The sequence below is a fragment of the Camelus dromedarius genome, chromosome 6 (genome assembly GCF_036321535.1).
Source record: "Camelus dromedarius isolate mCamDro1 chromosome 6, mCamDro1.pat, whole genome shotgun sequence".
Taxonomy (NCBI): Eukaryota; Metazoa; Chordata; class Mammalia; order Artiodactyla; family Camelidae; genus Camelus; species Camelus dromedarius.
Window position 1 is genome coordinate 46258140 of NC_087441.1, and position 25289 is coordinate 46283428.

Genomic DNA, 25289 nt, shown 5'->3' on the forward strand with positions numbered 1-25289 from the left:
AAAGGGGCTATTTGGGCAGGAGAAAATGCCAGAAATATTACCTGATACCATTGCTTTGAATCCTATGCTGTAGAGCTTATCTTGATTCTTTGCATAGTAGGAAGGCATTCAGGGAGAATTATTTCAGTTTTTTCTTTTGCTCAATATAAGAAGGATAGAGGAAGGTGGACAAAACGGAAAGAGAAGAAAGAAAAGAAAGGTAAAGACCCGGCAAATGTTGTTGCGCACCTAATGGACTGTGTTGGGTGCAGATGATTCAGTAGAGGGCAAAGCAGTCTTTGCTTTCATGGAGCTGACATTCTAGTGATGGGAACAGGCAATAAACCATTAAACACAGAACTACATCAGGGGTCCAGTAGTATCAAGGAAAAATATTCCAAGCAGGGTAAAGAGAGAGGAAATGATGGGGAAGGGTTGTGGAAGTGAAATTTAATTACAGACCCAAAAGCAATGAGGGATCACTCTGTGCAGACATCTGGGGAGAGTGTGTGACAGAGAACAATGGGTGGCAGAGGCCTGAAGGATGAACAGGCCTGGAGTGTTAGCTCAATATCACAGAGGCCAGTATGGTTCTATCTGGCTTATGTTTCAAAAGGATCACTCTGGCACCTGGATGAACAACAGACCATAACCTTATATGTATTTAACTTCACATGTTTGACTTTATGTAGGATTAATTCCTGCAAATAGGATTTGCTGGGTCACAGGGCAAATACATTTGTAATTTTGATGGGCATTGCAGAACTTCTATCCAGCCTCCACTTCTGCTGGTCATATTTGAGAGGCCCGTTTCTTCACAGCCTCACCAACACTGAGTGAAACTTGAGGGAGATGAAAAGTTTCTTTTCATTGGTCAGAAGCTCCCAAGTCAAGATGTTGGTAGGGTTGCATTCTTTCCAGAGGTTCTAGGGGAGAATCGCTTTCTAAGTATATTCCCAGCTTTTTAATCTTTTTTCCATAGATATAACAGAAGATCCCATTTATAATACTTTCTGATTAGTTTTTAATGTATGAAAGCTGTAGTTAATACATCTGTTATGTTCATTATAAATTACATTAGTTTTATATGCTGCTACCTTACTAAATTATCTTCTTGTTTGTAGTAGTTTTTTTAGTTGAGTCTCTTGGTTTTCCCCAATTTACAGTTATATTGTCTTCAAATAGTGATAAACTCTTCTAATTTTTATACATCTGTCCTTTTCTTACCTCTTCTATTACATTGTTAAATAGCAGTAATATTGTGTGCATCTCTGTCTTATTCCTGATTTTAGAAAGAAAAGCTCATGTGTTTCCCCATAAAGTATTTGCTGACTTTTGGGTGATCGTGTGTGCAAGCATACATACGTACCGCCCCACACATGCATGCATACACATGCACCTGTTGTATTAAAGAAATACACATCAGTTCCTATTTTATTTAGTGCTTTTTTTTCCCCATCAAAAACAGGAGTTGAATTTTGTCAAATGCATCTCCGGTATACATGGTGAGATAATATGGTTTTTATTTCAGGTTTATTAATATGATATATAAACTTTGCACATTTTAAAATCCATCTCAGATTTCAAACCAAAAGAGTTGAAACTAAAAAAACTACTACAAACAAGAAGATAATTTCAAAATTAAATGTTATTATTTATACCTAATGTTTTGTAAAGCAGTTTATGCACTACTTCTCCCCTATGACTTTTTTGCAATGCTGGGTTGCATATATGCAACTGTTAACTATAAGTGAAACTCCTTTTTGTGTAAAGGCATTAATTAAGTTGAGAATTTAATCTGACCAATGTGTCGAAGATTCCCTTCAGCATGGTGAGTGGGCTAAATCTGAGATCACTTTTGAATGGTCTCTGTTTCAGTTTTCTTACTATTTTTTATTTTGTCTATGAATAACGTTGGAAGGAGGATTATGGTATGGGTGGCAGGAAGTAAAGTGTTTGGGTTAATTAATCCTTCTGAGTGGATTCTAGTTAGTTTGAGGTTTCAACAAAACACCATAATATGAACATTGTTTTATATGTTGCTTCATCATTCTAGCTCTCAGAGAGCTCACTGCCTAGAGCAGAGCTGTCCCCTAGGGTAGCTACCAGCTCTCTGTTCCTGTTGAGTACTTGAAATTTGGCTAGTGATATGCTGTAAGTGTAAAATACACACTGGTTTTGATAACTTAGTATAAAAAATATAAAATATTAATAATAATTTTATTTTCATTATATGTTGAAATAGTATTTTGGATATATTGGGATAAAATGTCATTAAGATTAATTTCACCTGTTTCTTTTCACTTTTTTAATGTAGCTACTAGCAAATTTTAAATTGCATAATGGGGCTTACAGTATGTTTTTATTGGGCATCACTCATCTAGAGTCAGTAGGTGTGTGTATGCTTACTTACAGATAGTACCATGATTTTCATAATGTAAAAAGATGAAACTAAATAAACTATAGTTATATCTTCCCTTATCACCTTGTTTTTTTCTTATGGGAATAAACTTTGATGAATAGGGTAGTTTAAATCATACTCCATTACAATGGGTTAATCTCGTCTCTGATTTTTCTTTCTAACTGTTTATAAGAGAATACAGTTTCTTCATTATGCCCTTGACAGTTTCACATAAATTAAAGGCAATAGGATTCTTGTATTTTGGAATATTACCACTCAATTAAGAACTAATGTGAATATAGAAGAGAGATAGTTTGAAGGTCCAAGCCTCTAATTTTGCCTTAACCTATAAATATATTTTAATAGATGTTCCCTAGCTCAAAGTAAAATTTGTTTCAGCATTTCTTTCATTTTTTTCCCCATTACCTTAAAAAAGCAGTTCCTACCCCCTTAGTTCTCTTTAGGTAGAACTAAGCTTCAGCATCTTTTGGTTCTGTCTTGTTGCAATAGCCTGATTGTTTTGAATAGTTCATTTCTTAACTCTTATTCTTCAAAAACCAGAACAATTTAATTACTCCTAAATTCTTTTTTATCTTGGCTTTTGTTACATTTTTTAGGAAAATCGTATCACAGATGATATTGGAATATCGACTTGGAAGGAGCAGACTTTTCTCTCCCATGGTGCCTTATTAGCAAAGAGCTGCCAAGCTGCAATGGAATTAGCGAAGCATGATGCTGAGGTTCAGGATATGGCATTTCAGTATGGGAAGCACATGGCCATGAGTTATAAGGTATTTGCACACTCTTTCTCTTTTTCTAGTATTTAAATAACTAAAATGATATAGAAGCCTTTTACCATTTAATAACTACTTTTATATCTCAAAAACTGCTTATAGTCTGAATAAAATCTATCATACATGGTGATTATTTTATCATATAAACAGTATGATCAGTGAGTACTGCATAATTTAGATTGAAAGCTTACTTAAACTGTATTTGTGATGTTTGTCTTTTCTTACCATCTAACAAGGTTCTTGAAAGAACTCCTGCAAGTTATTAAGTAACATGTAATGTTGCCAGTCGCAGAATGGAAAAATATTTGCATTTTTGTTACAGTTCCCTTATAGTTTCTATGTAAAGTAAATTGTGGAAAGTTAATGAAATTTAGAAATACATGGAAATTGAAAGCTTTCATTCTAATAACTGATTCTTTTGAATAGGCATAATGAAATACAAAATGTCTCAAGATTAGCTGTTATATTGTTGCCTCCATGTATATGTAATTTTAAAATTCCATTTAGTATATATTTCTTAGATGTTACTTAAATAACTCATAAGAGGGGGAAAATATATACATATATGTAGTATCTCCAGATGAGTTTCTTCCATATTTTATTAAATCTTTGAATAGCTTATTAAGCAAATGATATTTATTAAATCTTTTCCTAAATCCTTACCTTGAACTTAAAAAGCAAAATAAAGGCTGCTGCCTGGTTAAAAAAGGGCTATGTTAGGGGAAAACTATTTTAAAGAACTTTAAAGATTATTGTTAATCATATGAACTGTTCTTTTGCCTATTAAAGTATAACTAATAACTATATTCCTTAAGCTTAATTTTTCACTATATTTACTAGTAATTTTTGAATATGACTAAAACATGCTAGTGTATATGCATTTCACTGATTTAATTCTTTTGTCTACTCCTTCTAGATAAATTCTGATCTCCAGCCTTTTATTAAAGAAAAGACTAGTGATTCCTTGACTTTTAATCTAAACTCAGCTCCTGTAGTCTTACATCAGGAGTTTCTTGGAAGAGATTTATGGATTAAGCAGATTGGAGAGGTAAAATGAAATTACTTCTATTTTACGTACCAGAACATAACTCATATTTTGTGATGATCTAAGACTAATCATCCGTAAAGATCATATAGATCAGTGCTATAAGAGCTTATTCATATAACAGGTAAAACTCTTACTTTCTAATCTACATTTTTGAGAGATAAATGTTAGTTAAAAGTTAGAGACGGAAATACTGTTTTCTTATTCTCTGAGTTCTTAGAATACTGCAATACAAAACTAGTGCCTGTGGTGAATGCTAATTAACTCAGATAATTTTTTTTTTCCTAAAGGCTTTCAAAAATTGGGCTATGGTAATAGCACCACCCTTTAACTGACGGCAATTTCCCATCTGTAGACTCTAGCACAAGCTGCAGAATTCCAGGAGCTCCGTCTGTCAGCTCATTGGGTTATTTTAAAACAAACTTGGACCCTGAATACTCAAGTTCTGAGGCATTATCAAAAGAAAAAAAAGAAAGTATGGTTAAGCAGGAGGGGTAAAGGGACTTGAATTGGGTGAATTTCTCACTTTTTTTTTTTGCGGGAGAGGGAAGCTATGGAAGATGAGAGGGAACTTTTGGGGGTTTCTTTTAATTCAGAAACTCTGGTACAAAGAGTTCTTGCCCTTTTATCCAAAGCTTCATGGAATTTAACTTGGTGGTTCTGAGACTCTGCACTTGGAGAACCAGGCACAGCTGGGTGAGGGTGGACGCCATCATTAAAGTAGAGAGAGCCTAAGGATAGCTGCTTTCCAAAAGATAAGATTTTCCCCCTCCCGCACCTCCTCCCTCATAGGCTCTCAAAATGCTGACAGCCAGTTTAAAATCCTTCATATTCACCAGGTAGAAAAGAGAATTCCTTTCTAGGAAAACTGTCAAACCCAGAAAAAAGACCTGCAGATGTGGACGTTTGGGGCTCCCTCAGTAAACGTGCTGTATCACTGACCAGCTGGCTGTCATACAGTGAGGCCTCCAGTTGACAAGCCTCAGAGTATGAAGGGCACAGAATATCCAGCTGAAGTAGAATAGGTAATAGAGGACCACTGGGCATTAGAGCACAGCCTCTGCTGGGAAAGGAGTCAAAAGCAAACTGATAAAAAGAGGGAATCCAGAGGAAACAGAGGCAATGCAAGGGGGGAAAAAAGACATTTTCAAAAGCACTATCATCAGTATACTTAGTGAGATAAGATATTAAATCCATGAAAGAAGAACAGGTGATACATTAAAAAGGACAATCCAAGAATAAGAAATCAGAATTATAAAATATGAAAGCAGATTTTTTTAAAAAAAATCAGAAGATTGGAAGATATAAATAAGAAAATCTCCCAGAAAATTGACCAAAAAGATAATAGAAAATTGAAAAGATAAGAAAATTAGAGGCCAATTTGAGAGATCTTGTATCTATTGAGTCCCAGAAAGAGAAAACTGAAAATGAAGATGAAAATTAACAAAGAATTAAAAAGAAAAGAAATTCTAAGAATTGAAGAACCTGTAAGTGTTTCCAAATCGAAATGGTGCTCTAAATGATGAATTTTAAAAGATACACACCAAGTGACATCAACGTCAAGTTTTTGAGACAATAAAGGTAAAAATGAGACCCTAATACTTATAGAAAGAAAAAGAAAAACTTATGTACAAAGGCTCAAGAATCAGAATGGTCTTAGTGTGATACTGAATGCTCCAAGACAATGGAACAATAACTTCAACATTCAAAGAGAAAGTTGTTTCCAATTTAGAATTTTATGCCAGTCATACTATCAAGTGTGATGTTAAAGACGATTTAAAACATTCTCAAAAAACTTACCTACCAAGCATCTTTTTTTAGGGAATTGGTGTTGTATTCTAGCAAGACAAGGGAGTAATCAAGAAAGAAAAAGACGTGGAATTTAGGAACTAGGACATCAGGCATGGCTGTGAGGCAATGGAAGTTCCCAGGACAGTATGAAGGGAAGAATAAGAACCAACAAGAATGCCAACAATGAGAGCACTTACCATGTGCCAACACTGTTCTAATGAGAAACCAAGGCGGAGCAAAATTAACTTGAGCACATTCACATAGCACTGGCAAGTGGTGGAGTCAGGGTCCAAACCCAGGCAGCCTGGCTGCAGGGCCCACATCCTTAAGTAACTGATACACTGTGTCTCAGCCAGGCAAGTCCTGGGCTGATGGCTCTGCATCCAGGCCAGATTGGGATAAGAGAACAGAGATGTCTAGAAAAAATATCTCCAAGGAAAAAAATGGAACTGATGATTCCCTAATGTACTTGACCATATTGAGAATTTAGGGACAATTAATAATAGGAATATAGAGGACTAAGCATTCCAGTCACTACTGCTGCATAACAAATTATCCCAAAACTTAGCTGCTTAAAATAAGCATTTTATTATGTTCATGGATTCTGTGGGTCAGGAATTCGGACAGTGCACAGAGGGGATGTCTGCTCCATGATAGCTGGGGCCTTAGCTGGAAAGACTCAGAGGCTGTAGGTGATTCAGTGATGCTGGGGACTGGAATCATCTGGAGGCTCCACTCACACCTGGCACCTGGGCTGGGCTGTCAAGAAAACCAGGTATCTGACCAGCCAGAGTACTCACACATGGCCTCTCTATTTAGCTTGGCTTCCTCACAGTGTGGCAGCCTCAGAGAAGCTGGACTTCTTACTTGCCAGCTCAGGACTCCAAACACAGGTTTTCTAGCACAAGGCAGAGGCTGCGTCTTCTTTTATGACCAACATCTGACATCACCTGTCACTTTCATGGTCTCCTATCAAAATAGTCACAAGCCCACCCAGAATCAAGGGAAGGGGCTGTAGGCCTCACCTGTCAATGGGAACAATTTCAAAGAATTTGGGGCCCACTTTTCAAAACAGCCACAATAAACATATGGAATAAAATGAGGCAGTTCTTAGCTGTAATGAAAAAAATTTTAATGTACAAGGAAATATAATCATAATACTTTACATGGCTCAGAAAACAATATTTATATAGCACAAAAACATAAATATCAAATCAGTATTTAAACCAAAAGTATAATCACTGGTGGGGGAGGGTAGAGGAAAGGAATGTGTTTGGTCATGTAAGAAATGTAATTATTCCTTTTATAGTAGGAATAATAGATAATGTTTAAAATTTAAAAATCAAATAAGAAAAATATTTGAAGATAAACAGAAGATACAGCTAAAGAGGGACACGAGACAGACAAGGTCTGGAGAGGGCTGGGATGTTTTATTAGAAGTCTTGTATCATTTGACTTTTTAAACAAATACATATACAGTATGTTTTTTGTATACTATTACACATATTTGTTTTTATAGTTAAATCTTTAGTTTAAAAGTTCATATACTTTGCTATAGTAATTGCACTTCTAATAATGTATCTCAAGAAAAATATCAGACGTAGGCAAAGACTTACATATTAAAATATGTAATAAAATACTATATAGTTGTAAAAGGAAAATGAAAATTGATCCATTTAAAAATAGAAAAAAGTTAAAGTATGTAGTATAATGAAATATTACTCAAGTATCGAATATTATATTACAAGGGTATATTTGTTTGTTTTTTGACAGCTGAACCAAAAATTTATATACAGATGGTGTTAGTAGCTCTAATTGTGTTACATTAGAATACATTACAGACTTACATTTTGTTTGAAAAGATCCAGCTAAATATGTTGAATGAAAGCTATCAACTCTCCGTTGGCTATTCACATATATGCATATACATATAAGAGTAGCATAGATCTGAATTTTAAAGATGCTTCACAGAATAGGGACATGTTTAACTCTTGATGTCTTTGCAAGTATAAAAAGTTGTAAATATAGACAACATGAGAGTCCTGGATTTCTTAAACAGCTGGTAAAATATTTTCAAATCATTATCCTCATGATTTTCAATTCAAAGGGATATCCTTTCCACATAGCCTATGCCTTAGGCATTAACTCAAGTAAATCAAATAGATCGTGTCCAGAGTTCAGTAAACTCTGACGAGATGATGCCGGTGAGCAGGTGAGGTTTCTGTCCTCCAACCTTAGTCCCCTGGGGTTATTTCTAAATCCTCTTCCTTCAAGAGAGACTGGCAGTTTATTGCCCACCTCAAGGCTCTGCCAGGCTGCTGTGGTTTGCTCCGTGGACTTCGGGCCCTTCTCCTTATATCTGCATGTCTGAGTCATCAGTCATCTCACTGATGAAGAGAAGATGAATTCATCTGAAGCAAATAGAAATAAGCAGTTTCTGTCATGCAGAGAGCAACATTCTTCAGAGTAAATACTCCTTCCCTAAATTTATTTTAATTTTCTAAGTTATATTCATGTTTATATAAAGCTTTCTACAATAATGATATTATTCTGTGAATGCCCCCTTAGTCAGAGTTAGGGGACACAATTTGAGAGGGAAGATCTATTCTAAATCTCAAGGAGGTTGTTTATCAATCCTAAAGTTAGTTCTAACGCTCTTCAATTTTTTTGTGTGATATTTACCTCCTCTGCATTTTTGTGATACTTTCTTCTCCAAAGTTTTGAATTTTATTGTAAGATCCTTAAAGATAATAGTAAATTCACCTTTGAATCACCCATAGTATTTGACATAGTGACATACTTGGAGTAGTTATAGAGTTACTGTTTGTCCAAAAAGTGTGTGTGGTGTGGTTTCCACAGGACAAGGCTGTTTGGTAGCAGCCTGTTTTGTTAAACAAAAAGAGTCAGGTTGGTATAGCAGAAATGGCCCATAGAGGACCAGGATTTGAAAAACCTGGATTCTCGTTTGGGCTCTGCTAGTATCTGTTTAACTTTAATCACTTTCTTTCACATCCTTTTTATTTTTATTTTTTTGTGAAACAGTGGTATTGAACCAGATCACTTCTCAGGTCCCTTTCAGCTCTCAAATAAGAACTGGTCTCTTCGGCAAGAGATGCATTATAAGAAAAATATTTATCTCTATTAGAAGCTTAATACTGGTTTTGACACTGAGAAATAGAAAAATCTTGCTCCCAGTGTTGGGAGACATCCATGATTTCTTATTATCACATGTAAAATTACTTCCCTGCTCTGCTCAGACAGGTTCGTGTCCCATCCTACCCTCTTGATTTCCTGCTTCGGGAGAGAGAATTAATGACTAGACAAGGAAAGGAAGAGGAGATTACATACCCTTAGTGCCCATTCAACATCACTGTGAAGCCATGAAGCAGAACACCTCTGGAATATTCATATCAGGCCCTCCTACCTCTTCCAACTTCCCCCTCCTCCCCAAATCTTAAGATTAGATAGCCCTCTTCCATCACACCCACAGGCACACACACACTACGTACTTTCGTAAGAAGCAGTTTAGAGCACCAGGGCAGACCAGAAATAACTGAAAAATATTTGTTGAGCAAATTTGAGCATACTAAATTCTATAGATCGCTCCCTACCTTAATTTTAAATTTAAATTTGTAGCTGCTGAAAAATAATGATCAGGTAAAAATACTGATAGTGAATGATTCATCCTAGAGAGGTGAAAGTCATTACTCAGCTATCATTTTGATTCCTAATAAAAGAGAGTAGAATCCTTCAGAGAACCACAGAGCTCTGACTCTCTCAGGGAGTCCAGGGGCTAATGCAGGTCAGCAAGCTTTATTTTTAATGATCCTTCTAGTTTTCTGCTGCCATTATAAGTCACCTGAAGAAATAAGAATTATGATTATATTTTCTTGGCTATTTCTGAAAGTACTGAATTGTCACTTAGGCTTGTGACATCCTGACACTGTCATAACCAGCCATAAAATACTTTAAGTGAACTATATATTACCAGTGCTAAGCTATAACTCACTTGTCCCTGGGTATCCCACTTTTACTTCTTCTCAGAAAGTGAAACAAAAATTACTAGGCAAGGCTGGTGTCATGAACATAACACACACATATAGACTTTTAAACAAAAGAGAAAGTCCACATTCAGAGAGTCCTCATTAATGCTGTGTGTTATTTTTCTAATTATTTAAGTTATCTGAGTTGTTTCAAAAGGAATAATATTGACATCCTCTGCCATAGAGGATGTACATTATGGGCATTTGAAAGGACTATATGAGACCACATACTATGAAATGGCTCTAAATATCCCTTAAATTAAAATGTTTCTTAAGGTTTTCTGTTGCACTTAAGGAAACAAAGTGCTTGACTACAGGAGATACAGGATTAAATTGCCTGAGGCTGGTCTGCGGCCTCGTAAAAAGAAACACACAAATATAAGGAATGCTGTAATTGATGCCATTTGCAGAGCTCATAGGAAAGAGAGTTTGAATCCAGTTGGAAGAGTCAAGAAAGGGTTTGTGAAGTAGGTGATATCTGAGATAGTCCTTGAAGAAGAAGATCTTGACAGCAAAGATATGAACAAGGGCTTCCTTCACAACAGAAGCCAGGAAAAACGGATGCAGGTGGTCAAGCATGTGATGTATTCAAAGAAAAAAAAATTATTACAGTTTGGATGGTAGGTAAAAAACATGGGACACTATGGAGACAGATGAAGAAATGCTGAAAAAGTACGTAATGACTAAAAGACTTTGGTTCAAACAAAACATGTACGGCAATAACTACAATAGCCAAAAAGTGGAAATGACCCAATGTCCAGTAATGATGAATAGATAAACAAATATAGTATATCCATGCAGTGGATTATTATCTAGCCATGAAAAAGAGTGAAGTATTGATACATGTTACAACATGACAAAAATATTCTGGAAAAAAAATAATATTATGGAACTAGATAGTGGTGATGGTTGCACAACATTGTTAATGTACTAAATGTCACTTAGTCAAATGATGAATTTCATGTTATGTGAATTTTACCTCAGTTTTTTAAAAAAGGAAAAATTTGGGGATGTTTGTCTGTAGAAAGTGAGCTTGATTCAGAAGTCATGGAGCAGACATTGAAAGTTTTTGAGCCAGGTAATGTCATGGTCTGAAATGTGTTTTAGGGAGGTATATCTGGCTGCATTATGTAGAATCTAAAGAGCAAGGAGAAACTATGGAAAAGAAGACCAGTTAGGAAGTTTGGAGGACTCTGTTGATAAGTGCAGAGAAAAAGTCCCAATCAGAGTGTTGGCAGTGAGAATGGGAAGGTCAGGAAGTTAGGTATAAAACTCATTTCAAAGAGAAAATGTCTACGACCTGAAAACTGATATGACAGGGAGAAGCTGGCCAATGTGTACTGGGGCAGGGTGGTCAGAGGCCAAAACCAGGATTTTGAGCGTGGGTAACAGGCAGAATTGTACAATTAATAAAAATAGGAAAATAAAGTGGGAACACCATTATAAGCTTGATTTTTGACATGATGAGCTTGGGGTACACCATCAGGATTGGTGACCATCACCTTGGGACCTGACCACTGGAGGAAATAACTCAGTTCTCCTATCAGCCTGATTTCCCTGCTCATGGCCTTTCTGAGATCTGGGTAGATTTTGTTTTTCTTAGTCAAACTGCAGTTTTGTATTTCATGTCTCTTCCAGATTCCAAGAGAGCACAGCAAGAAAAATGGCTTAAGAGCAGTATCGAGACTTCTAAACAGAGAGAGATTTATTATGTAGATAATACAAGCTTCCCCTCTTCTTTTTTTATGGGATACCACAGCCTTCTGCATCTGTCTGTTTCTTCTTCTCCCATTGAACTAAGGGAAGAGAATACAAGAAATTTAATTCCATGGACATTCACATTTGCCTCCAAAAATTAACTTTCCCAAGTGAAAGAGATGGTAAAATCAGGTACCCAAGCAGTCCAGTTCAGAAGGGTGTTGACCTGTAGATACCCTCTGTGCTCTCTTATTAGTAGGTGAGAATTGTCATGATATCAAAGAAAAAGCCTGCCCTGTTTCTTTATATTCTACTGTCTTTCCAGCTCCATAACTGGAGAGCCCAGCAAAACAAGGCTTGCTTCTCCTCCCAAACCAAACTGAGCTAGCTGGCTGAGCTACTTGGGGACTAGCAGATCTAGTAGAATTCTGATTTGTGACCTTTTTAAATCCTCATACACTATACCCAAATCATTCTGGGATGAGGATGGATGTATCCTTCCTGCTTTTCTCTGTCCACCAACAAATCTCATATATATGTGTATATATACACACACACACACACACGCATACATATATACACACACATACCTACATACATACACACGCACATACACACACACGCGCGTGCATATATATACAACTAAACCCCACCTCCTAATATCAAAGCAAATGCAGAGAGTTTGTTTTCAGTAAGACCTGTTTTCTCTAAAGGAGTCAATAGTATTTCTGCATGTACCAGGGCAGACCCTTAAGGTATCATTATTTTTGCAGTCACCAATGTAATCTTTTACTCAAACAAGGATTATTAATGAATAATCATTTAAAACAATTGGATGAATGGTTAGTAGGAAACCGAATATTCTCATGGACTCAAAGCACACTACAGATTACTTATTGAAGACAAAAGGAAGAAGTGAACAATCTCACCAATAATGAGACATCTGATATTGTGTGACTTCAGATGTAATGGAGAAGTGTACAGCATCATCTCTGTAGTTGTCTTCTCAAAAATGTTTTAACCTGAATCTAATCATGAGAAAACAATTCGATAAATCTAGGATAAGGGACAGTCTGCAGGGCAACCAACATGGATTCTTTTTAAAAACACCAATGTTATAAAAGACAGAAAAGGTGTCAGTGTGGGGACTTTTGTAGATTAGAAGAGATTAAAAAGCCATGACATCCAAAAGGAATGCATGATTTTTAATTTGATTTTGGATTGGTATAAAAATAGCTATAAAAGATACTATTGGTTGGGCCTGAAATTTTGAATATGGACTTTATCTTAAATATTATAGTAAATGTTAAACTTGTTGGACATGATCATGGGTTTGTGATTATGTAGGAGAGCATTGTTGTTCTTAGGAGATACTTGCTGAAGTATTTAGGGATGAGACATCTTTATGTCTATAATTACTCTCAAATAGTTAGCAAATGATCATCTAGAGAGAAGCAAAGATGGCAAAATATTAGCAACTCGTTAATCTAGTTGGAGGGCAAACAAGTGTTCGTTATATTCTTTTGGCTAAAAAATTTGAGAAGAGTAGTTTTTCTTGAAGGTTTAAGAAGAGAATCTTATTTTTTTAAATTGACTGCTATTCTAAAATATAGCCGGTAACATTAGGGAAGAATAACATGATAAGTTAGAGATGATCAGTCTCTAGCAATGTCTGCACTCCCTGCTGTGGAATATTAGTTTTCTGCTTTTAGAAAAAGGTTTTTCCATATCCAACTTTCAAGTCCAGATAACAGGAGTTGAAAATTGGAAACGGTTCATTTATGTCATCCAATCCTTCTTTGTTACCTGACTTATAAAAAAGCATTTGTTTCTTAAAGAAAAAGACCACATTGTACATCCATTACTTACCAATGGGGAATCTATCTGCCTTTGGTCTGCAGAGGCTGGTATATAAACCTTTGGAATTAATCCCTTGTGCATCCTCTCAATCAGAGCGCTGGCTTTGTTTGCTTTGGTGTAGAATATTGTTTTGCAGTGCTCGCCGTAGCTGTCGGAGGAGGCCTGACAGTGTCATGAGCGCTGGCACACTAGCTTGTCTATGTTCACATTTTTTTAAGATAAAACAAGTTTCAAACCACACATTCTCTGTGAACTGCTAAAGACTGGGAAAAATTACTTTCTTTTCGCATGACCTGGATTGACAAGAAGCACACCTACAGGAGGTAAAAGATGAGTGAATCCCTTTTAAAGACCCAAGTAATGAAGCCCTCAGGGAATTGCCATGTGTGGCTGAATTTACAGTGTCTTCTGGAGATGAACAGTGTGGCAGGAAGAGGTTCAGGACTGCTGGCTGTTGAAATACCGTCTGCATTTATTTTATATCAGCCTATTTTGGGCCCCAGTGAGAAAGCTATTTTAATAATATCTTGCTCTGCTAGAAATATACATGGTAAGTGGCAGATGTCAGAAAAAGGGGGAAAAGTTACAGCACTCCATTCTCCTTGAAACTTTAAAGAGTTTATATAGTTGTTCTCTTTTTAGCCTTTGAAGTAAACAATGACTCATACAGAAGCATAAATTGTAAAGGACATTAGACACAGTCCACACCAGTGATCCTCAAATGAGTCAGAATTCAGGGCTACAGTATTGAGGATCTGCATTTTTAACAAGTTACCCAGGTGATTCTGATATAGTCAGCTCAGCATTTGTGAGAGCCCAGCATTTGGGAATGCCTGGTCTGGCCCAGTACACTTATTTTACAGATAGGAAAATGAAGACCCACACAAAAATTTTAAAATTACTTGAGGTATTAACCTATTATGGACTAGAAACCATATTTTCTGGCTCCCAGCAGATCCACTTCCCGGGAGGTCACAGTGCCTCTTTAGAGTGATCACCGTTAAGATCTTAGGCCATTTGCTTCCCCTCCATAGAAAGGGCCCACTTAGCACCTGAGGCTTTGAGTTGTGCACGTGAAATCTCCTGAGACCTCCCGACCTCCACTCAGGCGCTTTTCCCTCCAGTACACTGGTACCAAGGCACGTAGTTAGTCTAGGCCGCTGCATCAGTGAGATGGCTACTAGATCATTCTTCTCTGTTCTGTCCTTTTGTTGTTTGAGTTTCATGAACTCTTTGAATTTATTTTCTATAGATTCCCTTCTTTAGTCTACTTATAAATAGAAGCTGAGTAATAAAGCCAAAATATGGTATTGTTCAATAAAGTATTTGTAAGTAAAAATTACTTGAAAGGCATCAGATAATGTCTCCACGTTAACTACATCCTGACTGAATCTAAACTCCCAGCTTTCCTGGACCTAGGAGTGAGTAATAGGAACTTTGCTTTCTAAGTTTCCTGAATAAGCAGTATATAACCAATGATTATAAAGAAAAAGCATTTATCCTTTTATTCACTCATTCACCAGATATTACTGACCATCTGCTATCTACCAGCACTGATCTTAACATCCTGAGCAGGAGAGAAAATATCCCTGCTCTTGTGGCACTTAAGTTCTAAAAGGAGATTGCTTGAGAAAACAAGACTATGCAGCCCCCTAGAGGATAGCGATTTTTGTTTGTTCTGTTTCTGACTGTGTCTCCAATGCCTAAGCAGTACCTAACACATAGTAGGTACACAACAGATAAGTATTGAGTGAATGAGCACCAACAGGTGCGACAGAAACTATGCCCCCAACCCTCGTGAATTAACTATTTTACAGAGAAACAGAATCGGTAATGTTTAATGAGAAATATTTATGGAGGCAATTAAATCATCATTTGCATTTGTTTCCAATTTGCTGTGTATTATAAACTCTAAAAGCTTTTTGTGAAAAAAAATTTTATATCAGGGTGTGTACTTTCAGGTGAGTGTCTGGCATACATTAACTCACATAGCAGCTGGAAATATATATCATATACCTGTAAAGACCTAAATATTTGTTTTATAAAATAAATGATACTTTTATGTACAAGCAAAAGAAGTCAGGGATCAAATGGTTTCACAGGACTGGAATGTTTGTTGTGATAAAATAAAAAGAACATTCAGGTGAGCTGCATACCAACACTTACACTCTGTTCAGATCGTAATGGCTGTGGCAGTCATGCTGTCATTTTATGTAGGCTTCTAGTCTCAGCTTTCAAAACACTCAAGAGCTGATGTTGAGCAAATACAGATTTTCATACATGGTGTTTCAGTGCCACCATCCCCAGCAAAGCATATCTCTATTGGGTGAAAGGGTGATGGCCAAGAAAGGATACAAAATAAAATGAGAGAGTTTGAAAATAGCTTGTGATTCCATAAAAATATTGATTCACCATGTTGTACAACTGAAACTAATATAATATTGTAAATCAACTATGCTTCAATTTAAAAAAAAGAAAATAGCTTGTGATTGATTAAGCACAAGTACTTCAAATTAATGGAATTCTCTGAGATGATTAGTTTATAAACAAAGTATGTGATGGGAAAAATGGTTTTACAAAAATTTGTGATAGAACTACTCTAGCTTACCTACAAACAGTATTATAGTCACTTTTACTACCTGAAGAAATTGCTGTTGAATTTTTTTTTCCTGAGACAAACAAGGAAATGGCTCAACACCTCCAAAAAGAAAAATCCACCCAAATCATACAAATTAGTTTCTCCACACTTTTACCTTGTAGCGTCAAGATATGAAAGCTTTCTACTTTCAAGTTTCTAACTTTCAACAAATACCACTTTTAATGCTTTTGACATGTCCTTTGTGTTAAACACTGGAAGATGCGAATGTTAAAGGCTCTAGAACAAAGAGGAGCTGGTTAGAGCGGAAAGAAGATTGAAGGTAGTGAGGAAGTGGCAGATGTGTTTGCGGAATGAGTTGTTTGATGGTAGGAGTAATCCATAGAGCTCCCAGTTTGTGCGTCATTGGAAGAGCACTGTGCCTGAGCAGCCCATGCTAATCAGCAAGGTTAGGAGAAGGATGAACAATTGAAAAGATGAACAAGGTGGAAAACTTGTGACCACAGGATTGGCCTCCATGTCGGATAACTCTTAACCTAAAATGAATTTGAGAGACAGCCGGGAGTTTGAGAACATAAAGACTAAGCACGTTGTGAAATGCTGCTGCTGAAGTTTTGGTCACAAGCCATGGATTATTCATAGGATCAAGGCCAGTTCATATTTGCACAGTGTGAAAGTCAGTAGCTGGGTCATGAGTGCACTATGCAGACGAGCTCAGGGGCTCCCTACCCTGCCTGCAGAAGTTAGAGGGTGGGGAGTATAGACAAAACTATTTCCTCTTGGGAAAAGATGTCCATAGACAGACAAACAAGTCAGCATGAAATATCTGATCAGAGAGAAGAATAAACCTGGTTTTTACATATCTGCAAGAACCGACTCGTATTCATGCTGGTATGTTGCATCTCAGGATTAGGTTCAGCCTCTTCTTAGTTCACTGAAAATTCTGGATCCCAAAAAAATCTTTGAAGAGCAGATTGAAAACTCCCATTTTTTTTAATAGTACATTGGTTGCAGAGGCCTTTTGTTTCATTGAAACCATGCAAGTCTCAATTTTTATTCAGAAGCATTTGTGACGGTGCCAGTGTCTTATTATAAGTTGCTTATTATGAAAATAGGAAAAAATGCAAGCATCTTTGGATAAATTTTTGAAAGATTATAAAGAAGCAAGAAGAGTCAGGACTAGTGTTATACAGATCTCATTTTCTCTCATGAAAGTAATCTGCCCATGTTCATTATCTATGTAGTGTCATTTTGAACTAAGGAACAAAATGGTCTCAAGACCTCACCAGTTTGTAACTTGAAGGGCTCTTGTTCTGTGCAGAGGTGGCAGGAGAAATTTTATTGTGAAGTCTACAAAAAATGAGCTGACCTGCCAGCAAAGACTAACACATTGGTTGTCTCTATTATGTTCAGATTTGATGTGTAACACTTTTGAGTATATGTTTTAATTTTAAATTGTTTTTTAATAACTAAAAATATTTTTAAATAAAATTTGACCTCATACAGGATGGATGTCTCCTCACCCATCTCTGGTGAAGGTGTAATGGAGGTGGGGGTCTTTTGACATAATATGGCATAATAAAAATTATGCCAAGAAAAATGGGAAAAAATTGACCCCACAGATTACTTACTAATTGAACAGAAGGAAATATGTCATTACAGTGGAACCATCTGATAGTCACCCCTCTAACCAAGTGGTCAAATGTATAGCATTACCAGGAGTGGGACAGCCTGACATTTTCTACCTCCGGAATTGATGCATTATGCAGTACATAATGTTCCGCAGGAAGTATTCTTGCCAAACACGTTTAACCTAAATCCAAGCAAGCTCCTTCAGACCCAAGTTTCAGTTTGTAAGCAAAACAAGGACAAGTTAAATGACACAATGAAGAAATAATATGACAGATCCAAAAAGAGAGACATTTGATAAGACAGCTGCCCTGGTCACCTCAAAAAGTCAATTATTTTCATGAAAAAAAAGTTAACAATTTTCATTTCTTGACAAATGGGGGAAGGGAGCTAGATTTAAAAGGCTAAACAGAGACATAAAAGCCAAATGCATTCAATAAATTAATTAATTAAAAAAAAACCAAATGCAGTCTGTGAATCTTGCTTAATTCCAGTTTGAGAAAAAAAGCTGTAAAAGATGTTCTTGGGACAGTTGGAGGAATTTGAATATGGATTGTATGTTAGATGATGTGGCATTACTGTTAGTTTTTTTAATTTGAAAATGATCACGTATGAGATGTCCTCTGCTTACAAGATGTGTGCGGAAGCATGGAGGGGTGAAGAGTCATGGTGTCTGCTACATCCGATCTGGATAGCGCGTATGTGTGCATTCATTGTACTGTTCTGTCAACTTTTCAATATGTTTGAAAGTTACGTATCTTTCACTATATAGATATATAGAGATAGGAGAGAGGGAGAGAGAGTTGACTTATTCTTTGAAAAGCAGAAGTTATAGAAATACTAAATAATTTTTAAGGAGCTAATTAATTTCCCTCTCTTCTATTTTAGGCTCAAGAGAAAGGAAGATTAGACTATGCTAAGGTAGGTAGATTTTGTACATTCCACAGAGTTTTATACACTTCAGTTTGGTATTTGGTTTTCATTTGTATTTGAAAGGTTAAAAGAGAACCATCACATTCAGTTAAGTAACAGGCATTGGCAGATAAAATAGGATTCATTTAGCGACAAGGTTATTACATGCCTACCTTATTCCAGACACTGTGTTAGGTGTTGGGAACACAAGAGTGAACCAGATCAGCTCTTTCTTTCATGATTTGCAAGCTAGCGGGGGAGATGGATAACTAATAAACAACTAAATGAATACATAATATAATGTCAGATGGTAGTAAGTGCTATGAAGAAAAATAAGCTAAATAAGATCACTAACCGTCACTGGAAAGATGCCTTTGGACTAGGGGAAACAGCTTTTAGCATTATCAGGTAATACCTAGGAAGCACCGTACAGGGCAGATTTGGATTCTTAAAGGCAGCAGTTTTCACATCCCCTGTGGAGCTTTTGAAAACATACATGTTTGGGTTACCACAGCATCGGGTAAGGGATGTAAGGGGCAGGATGTAAGGGTTTGAAAAAAGTCACCACAGATCATTCTGACACACAGCCTTGTTTAAAAACTGCTGCAGGATTTCTGATTTCAGTGCCCCAGTGCAAGCCTATGAACATACTTGGGTCACGTTCTGTTTTTTCCTGAGGAACAAATGGAATATTTTAGCAGGTGTGTGGGGTGCATACAGCTGCCTGGCTAAAGGAACATGCTGACCATCTGGAGTTTTTCCAACAGTCAGGAATAGCCAGTGTGAGCACACCTGCACTCTAAAGACAAGGAGGAAGAAATACGACCTGTAAGGGCTCTGCTTGTAGTGGGACAACTGATCTCTCCGTGATCTCTCCAGGGCTCGTCCAGAACCTGGTGCTCTCCTGACAGCCCTGAGGTGCACACCCATGGCTCAATGCCTTTACTCTGCTGCTTGTCCTTGCCTGAAATGCAGCTCCTCCTTTTCTCTATCTCAAATTTTTGCTTTCTTCAGGAAAACTAGATTAATAGAAGCACCTCTAAACGGAGGACTTCTGTATCTGTCACTCCATCGTAGAAGTCTGCTTGAGCCTTGCTCCCAAAGGTGGGCTGTGAACATGACCTCTTGAGTCCCCCCCAGACAAAGAAGCTCAAAATGTCTTAAACTGAACTCAGCATCTTCCTGACATCTCTGGTCACTTTTTTTTTTTCTTAATAGACTATTTTTTAGAGCAGTTTTAAGTTCACGGCAAAATTGAGCAAAAATTCCAGAGACTTGTCACCAACTCACTGCAAAAGGTTAAGTATCAGTGACTTAGCCTTTTTGGTCTTCCCTCAGTTTCCTTAGGATGAAAGAGGCAGTTTAGAGCAGTGCTGTTCTACTCTTGAGGCCCAAACTTGACAGGAGACATTCTTATGTTAGGGAGGGGAATATTCTTATCTTGTGTACTACTGAGATCCAGATCCATTCATTCATCCACTTCATCCACCCAAGCACCATGTGGCTGATGTTTTGTACGTGCGAGGCCCTGGGCTGAGGTTGACTGCTACCTGTACAAGATTGACACAGGCCTTGCCTCACATGCTTCCTTGACTCAGACCTTCGTATCCAAAGTCCCCCTTTGCTTTGTCTTTTTTTCTTAACATTTATCATAATCTAAAATTATTTTTTTTATTTAATTGCTTGTTTTTTCTTTCTTCTTGCACTAGAACATAAGAGCCCTGAAGGCAAGGCCCTCGATGGCCTTGTCCGTGGTTACTTCGTCTGTACCCAGCGCAGGCTGGCATGTAAGGGTGCTTGACAAATGCGTGTGGACACGTGCTGCATTAGCATTGGGCTAGAAAAAGTGTAGGAGGCCGAGGTCTGGAATTGAGGATTGTAGACTCAAATTAGCCATTCAAAGAATATATATAACACAGTTCATTCCTATGTTCAGCAGCCCTAAGGTTGCCTTCCCAAGTGCCTAGTGATAATGTTTCTCATGCCTGTAAACAGAAACCCACTCCACTGAAATATGTGGTGCTATTCTGACATTTAAGGGCACAACTTGATCTAGGTGATTAATCCAGGCATATTATCTATGCATAGACCCAAACTCAAGTAACGTGGGTAAAAAAGATTATATCCATCTCTGCCAAGTATCAGGGAGATGCCTGCAGGGTACAGCTTGCAGTATTGTGTCTATGTAGTGTGTCATGAGTCCGTGGTATGATCCTGGTACTCATGCTGACTGATGCAGGCATCATGCTTGGCAGCTTAGGGCTCTGCGGTGGGTTTATCTTTAAAACTGCATTTGAAAAATTCAGTGGCTATTTCTAGAGAGTATCGTGAAATGTATTTTTTGCTGGAAATTTCTTTATTTTCAAGTGGTGTGTATTTACACAAAAGCCAGATTTTATCTGAAAAAAAATCAGATTTTAAGAACCATAGAAAATTATTTTGGCCATGTACTCTGTGGCTTTGTATGCCATCTCTCAAATTTTATCAGTCTCAGAATGGCGTGGAAGTAAGGGAGAGGCCAGAAGAGGCGATCATTTCAAAATCAATCTCAGCTTGATCTTGAGACTGTCTATCACATTTAGCAAAACAGTGGTCTGTCCTCAAACACTCAGAAAAGAAATTGAATTACTTCTTAATTAAGTTCCTGTTGCGACAGAGCCTGGGTACGAATGCTTTACACTGCTGCAGTGCCTTTCATCTAAAGATATCAAAGCACACAACAACTATTAATTCATCAAGTCTCTTCTGCCTCTGTAACGTGGTCAACACCAGCACCAGAGCACTCAACCCACTCTTGAAGCTCATCCACCTGGGGCTGGGCAGGGATGGAAGCTGTTCAACTAGAAGGCATTTCTACCCAGTGGCTTCAAAAATGGAAAAACAAGGAGCATCTTACTTACCTAGTTAAACCTGCAGGAGAAGTTTTATTGGACAGAATATAATTACTAGAAGTGACTTGTGACCAGAAAACTGGTGCCGACGGTTTTGCTTATAAATGCGCAATACTGTGGGGATCTAAATTACAGTAATTGGTCTGCAGCGCTGAGTACCTATCTCTCGGACTGTTCCGTGTTCCCCAGGCTCCTGGCCCCAGGTTAAGCACAGCAGATTGAGTTCAGTGTTAGAGGGAAGAGTGCCACCTATTGAATTGTAGAGATTCACGGGCACGTGTTGGGACCAGTGGAGACATTTCCCAGGCCAGTTTCACTCTTGGTTTGCCATGGTAACTAATATATACGTCTAAAGGAAAATGAATATGTTGACTACTCTTACTTAGAAAAACATCTACAAACGTCTGTGTATTTTCCCCAGCTGGAGCTGAGCGTATGCCTGTAGTTCAGCCTACTGCTACTTGAAATAAGCATGCTGCTAAAAGACTGAGGCAGATGGTATTTTTACCACTTCAGGCAAAACATGGCACCTATGGTTCGGCTTTCTGCAGTTTTAATTTTTTAACACTTTCAAAATGGCTGGCTTAAATATCTCCGTCCCAGAGAGACAGATTGTTTCTCAATTTCTTTTTAATAATTTGCTTCAAGATATACAGATATGAATAAATATCTCTTGGTCAAAACCAGACTCTCAGCAGTGTGGGCCAGCCTCCTGCTCATTCTTCGTAAGTGCCCAAGACTGGGCCTTACACGGGCTTTGGCAATCATGCTAATTTTGATACAAAGACTCTAAACGGTTTGCAGGAGCTGTCTTTATATCCATCTCCAGTCTTTTCTGTACAGTTCGTATAATTTTCCCCATGACTCAGTACAGAAAAGAGACTTGTTTTTAACGTCTTCTTACTGAGTTCACTTTAAGCACGGAGAATTGCTCAAGGTTAAGTACTCAATAAAGAAAGATTTTGCAGGTATTAATTCATCAGGCATCCAGTTCTCAAACATTAGAGGGAGATTTTTTTTGGAAGGAGTGGGTTTTGACATGCCCTCTCTCCTAGAATTTGTTCAGGGTCCCAGAGTGTTGTGTTCCCCTGGCTCCATACCCCCACCCCACCCCTGGCCCTCTCAGGCACAGTGTCCAAGCGACTGCTCTCCTCTTCCCTCCCTACTTCAGAAGCCTTGCATATTTTGTTTTATTATAAAACGCATTTGCATAGGGTACACATTAAAATTCCCTTCCCAGCAGCAAACTGTGCTGTCCACAGACATTTGCATTTGCATGATCACACATCATCACTTCCCTTTCAGAAGAAAAAAGAGTCTTTCCTCTCATGTCATGGTTCTCCTTTTCAAGGCTTGCCCTTTTAACTATTTCTTCTCTTCTACTGTCCATAAATTGCTTCAACCATTTTGCTGCGTATTAAATCCAAAATTCTTTTTTGAAGATTAAGTATAGGAAATTTTCTGTATTATTGTATTTTCTTTTCTGACAAAGCCAGATTTTTTTTTTTTTGGCAGATAGTTTTTGCCTGCTTGTTCTTTCCCATAACCCTGGCTAACTGGCTCTGAGAATTTTTCACATTGGCACATTTAGAGACCAGATGTTGCTGTGTTTTCTCTTCCCTGTACCCCTTTCTTGGACAGATGCTCCTTCTTCTACCCTGGGACTTCGCATTAGCTCCTTTGGTAACATATTCCAAACAGCATCACTGCATGCACTAAATCTCTTGTTTCCTCCAACCTCTTAAAGTTGTCTTAACATTTAGAATTTCTGTTGTAGTGAGAATTATGGAGACTATGTAGAAGCATTGACATTCCCCTCGCCCATCTTTTTCCCTTAAGAATTTGTGGTCCAATTAGATGAGATGCTTAAAATAGAATTGAAAGGAAAAAAATCCAAATACTATTATGATATGGGTGCAACTATGTAAACTTTTATATGCTTGATAAAGACTGAATGACAACATGTAAAAATGTAAATAAGGGCACTAAGGTAATAATATTTAAACATTTTTTTTCTTAAAGGTTTCTGTTTTACAAGTGTAAACTCTGATTTGAATTGGAATTTTTCCAGATTATGACCTGAGCTACTGAGAATTGGAAAATAACTTGCCTGAACTCATGTTTCTAGTGACATAACCAGAATTTAATTCTAGGCTCCTAAAGAATTGCTTGTGTCTATGGCAATGGTGGAAATACACAATTAGAAAATGTGTTTCTTTCACTCTGTGAGTTTTTGCACTAGGCCTAAATTTGTGGTTGAGGTGCTAAGGAATAACTGAGGAAGACAGACACCTCATACGCTGAGCCCACAGCTCAGGCACTGATCTGATGACCTACCCATAGCGCAGGGGTGGGTGCTGGAAGCCACTGCCAGAACTGCCATCTGAAAGTCTCAAATCCCCCCATTCTCTGTTTCCTTAAAAATCAGATAAAACAAGTTATTTTTCTTTTGGCAATCACGTTTCAGAAAAGTGGGGGGGTTTTTTGTTTTGAGGGAATCTTTTTCAGCAATAAGGAATAGATTTTAATTTTTTCCAAAACAATTAATTTACTAAACTCGGTTTTTGCAATTACTGCTTTGATTCCAAATCTCCTTCAAAATGCAGTTTTCAGTGATGGAAAAATAATAATTGATCAATTTCTGTCCATAATAAAGTGAAACAGATTTTGTACCATGTGAAACTTTTAATCAAAAATAAATTCTAATCACACACACAATAGTATCTTGAACCAGAGTTGTGCCTTATTATGAGTCCTCAAGTCTCTTTGCAAAGCAGTCACCCTCTGGTCGTTCATTCATTCCCCATCATCAAGCTAGTTCTTTTCCTTGAAGTCTGTGCATGTATTTTTTGCCTTTGTCCCCAGCGACTATCATCTTGCTTTGATGATCTAGTCCTCTGATTTCTTAATACTATTTTAAAATTAGATTCTTGTTCTCCGAGGTGTTAACAATCCCACACACCTCAATGGCATCAACAGATTTAGTGATCATAATCTCTTGTCTTTTGTGGATCATGAATAAAATTATTAAATGATATCAATGAAGGCCTCTTTATGACATCATAGAATATGCCCCCCTCTGGTTGTTCACCCAAATACTATTGATACTATTTGAATTCAATCCTCTAGGCAGTTGTAAATCTTTTTTGTTCTTCTTCAAGTCATATATTCATAGTTTGTTGGGTTTTTATCTCCAATTTTACATATAAAATGTTAAATTATTTAGTTTATAACAATAATATTTAGTGGAGCAATCTCTCCCATTCTTAAATTTGTCATTTTTGAATTACTGGGCTACGTGTCTACATAATATCTAATGTTTCTCAGGAAGCTAAGGCAAACTTAGATTGTTGATGAAGACCAGTTCTTAGTTGGAAGCCTGGAATCATGTCTGGTTTTGCGCACTATTTATACCCTGAGGGCCTAACACAGTTCCTGCCACATACTAGGTACCCAATAAATATGTCTTGAACTACTGATGAATGAGTGAATGAATGGATAACCCAAGATGTGCCAGATGTTTGTGCCTATATTCCTTTTTTGCATCTTTAACGCCATCTTTACTCCTCTTATTTCTCCGCAAGTATATTTTCAATCAAATGGTTGCATCCTCAATGCCATGCACTCTCTGGGTTGAAACAAAGATTCAG

At 37.3% G+C, this 25289-nt stretch overlaps 1 protein-coding gene across 2 annotated transcripts in view; it reads left to right on the forward strand.

Annotated features, from left to right (window-relative positions):
* PDSS2 (decaprenyl diphosphate synthase subunit 2) overlaps positions 1–25289 on the forward strand; it is a 185201-nt gene that overhangs the window by 145694 nt on the left and 14218 nt on the right. The window contains exons 5-7 of one of the 2 annotated variants that reach the window (XM_010989617.3): positions 2998–3171; positions 4091–4222; positions 18725–18757. In XM_010989617.3, coding sequence (XP_010987919.2) covers positions 2998–3171; positions 4091–4222; positions 18725–18757 — 339 coding nt within the window. The remainder of the gene's footprint in view (positions 1–2997; positions 3172–4090; positions 4223–18724; positions 18758–25289) is intronic. The other variant, XM_064486811.1, reaches the window with a different exon arrangement.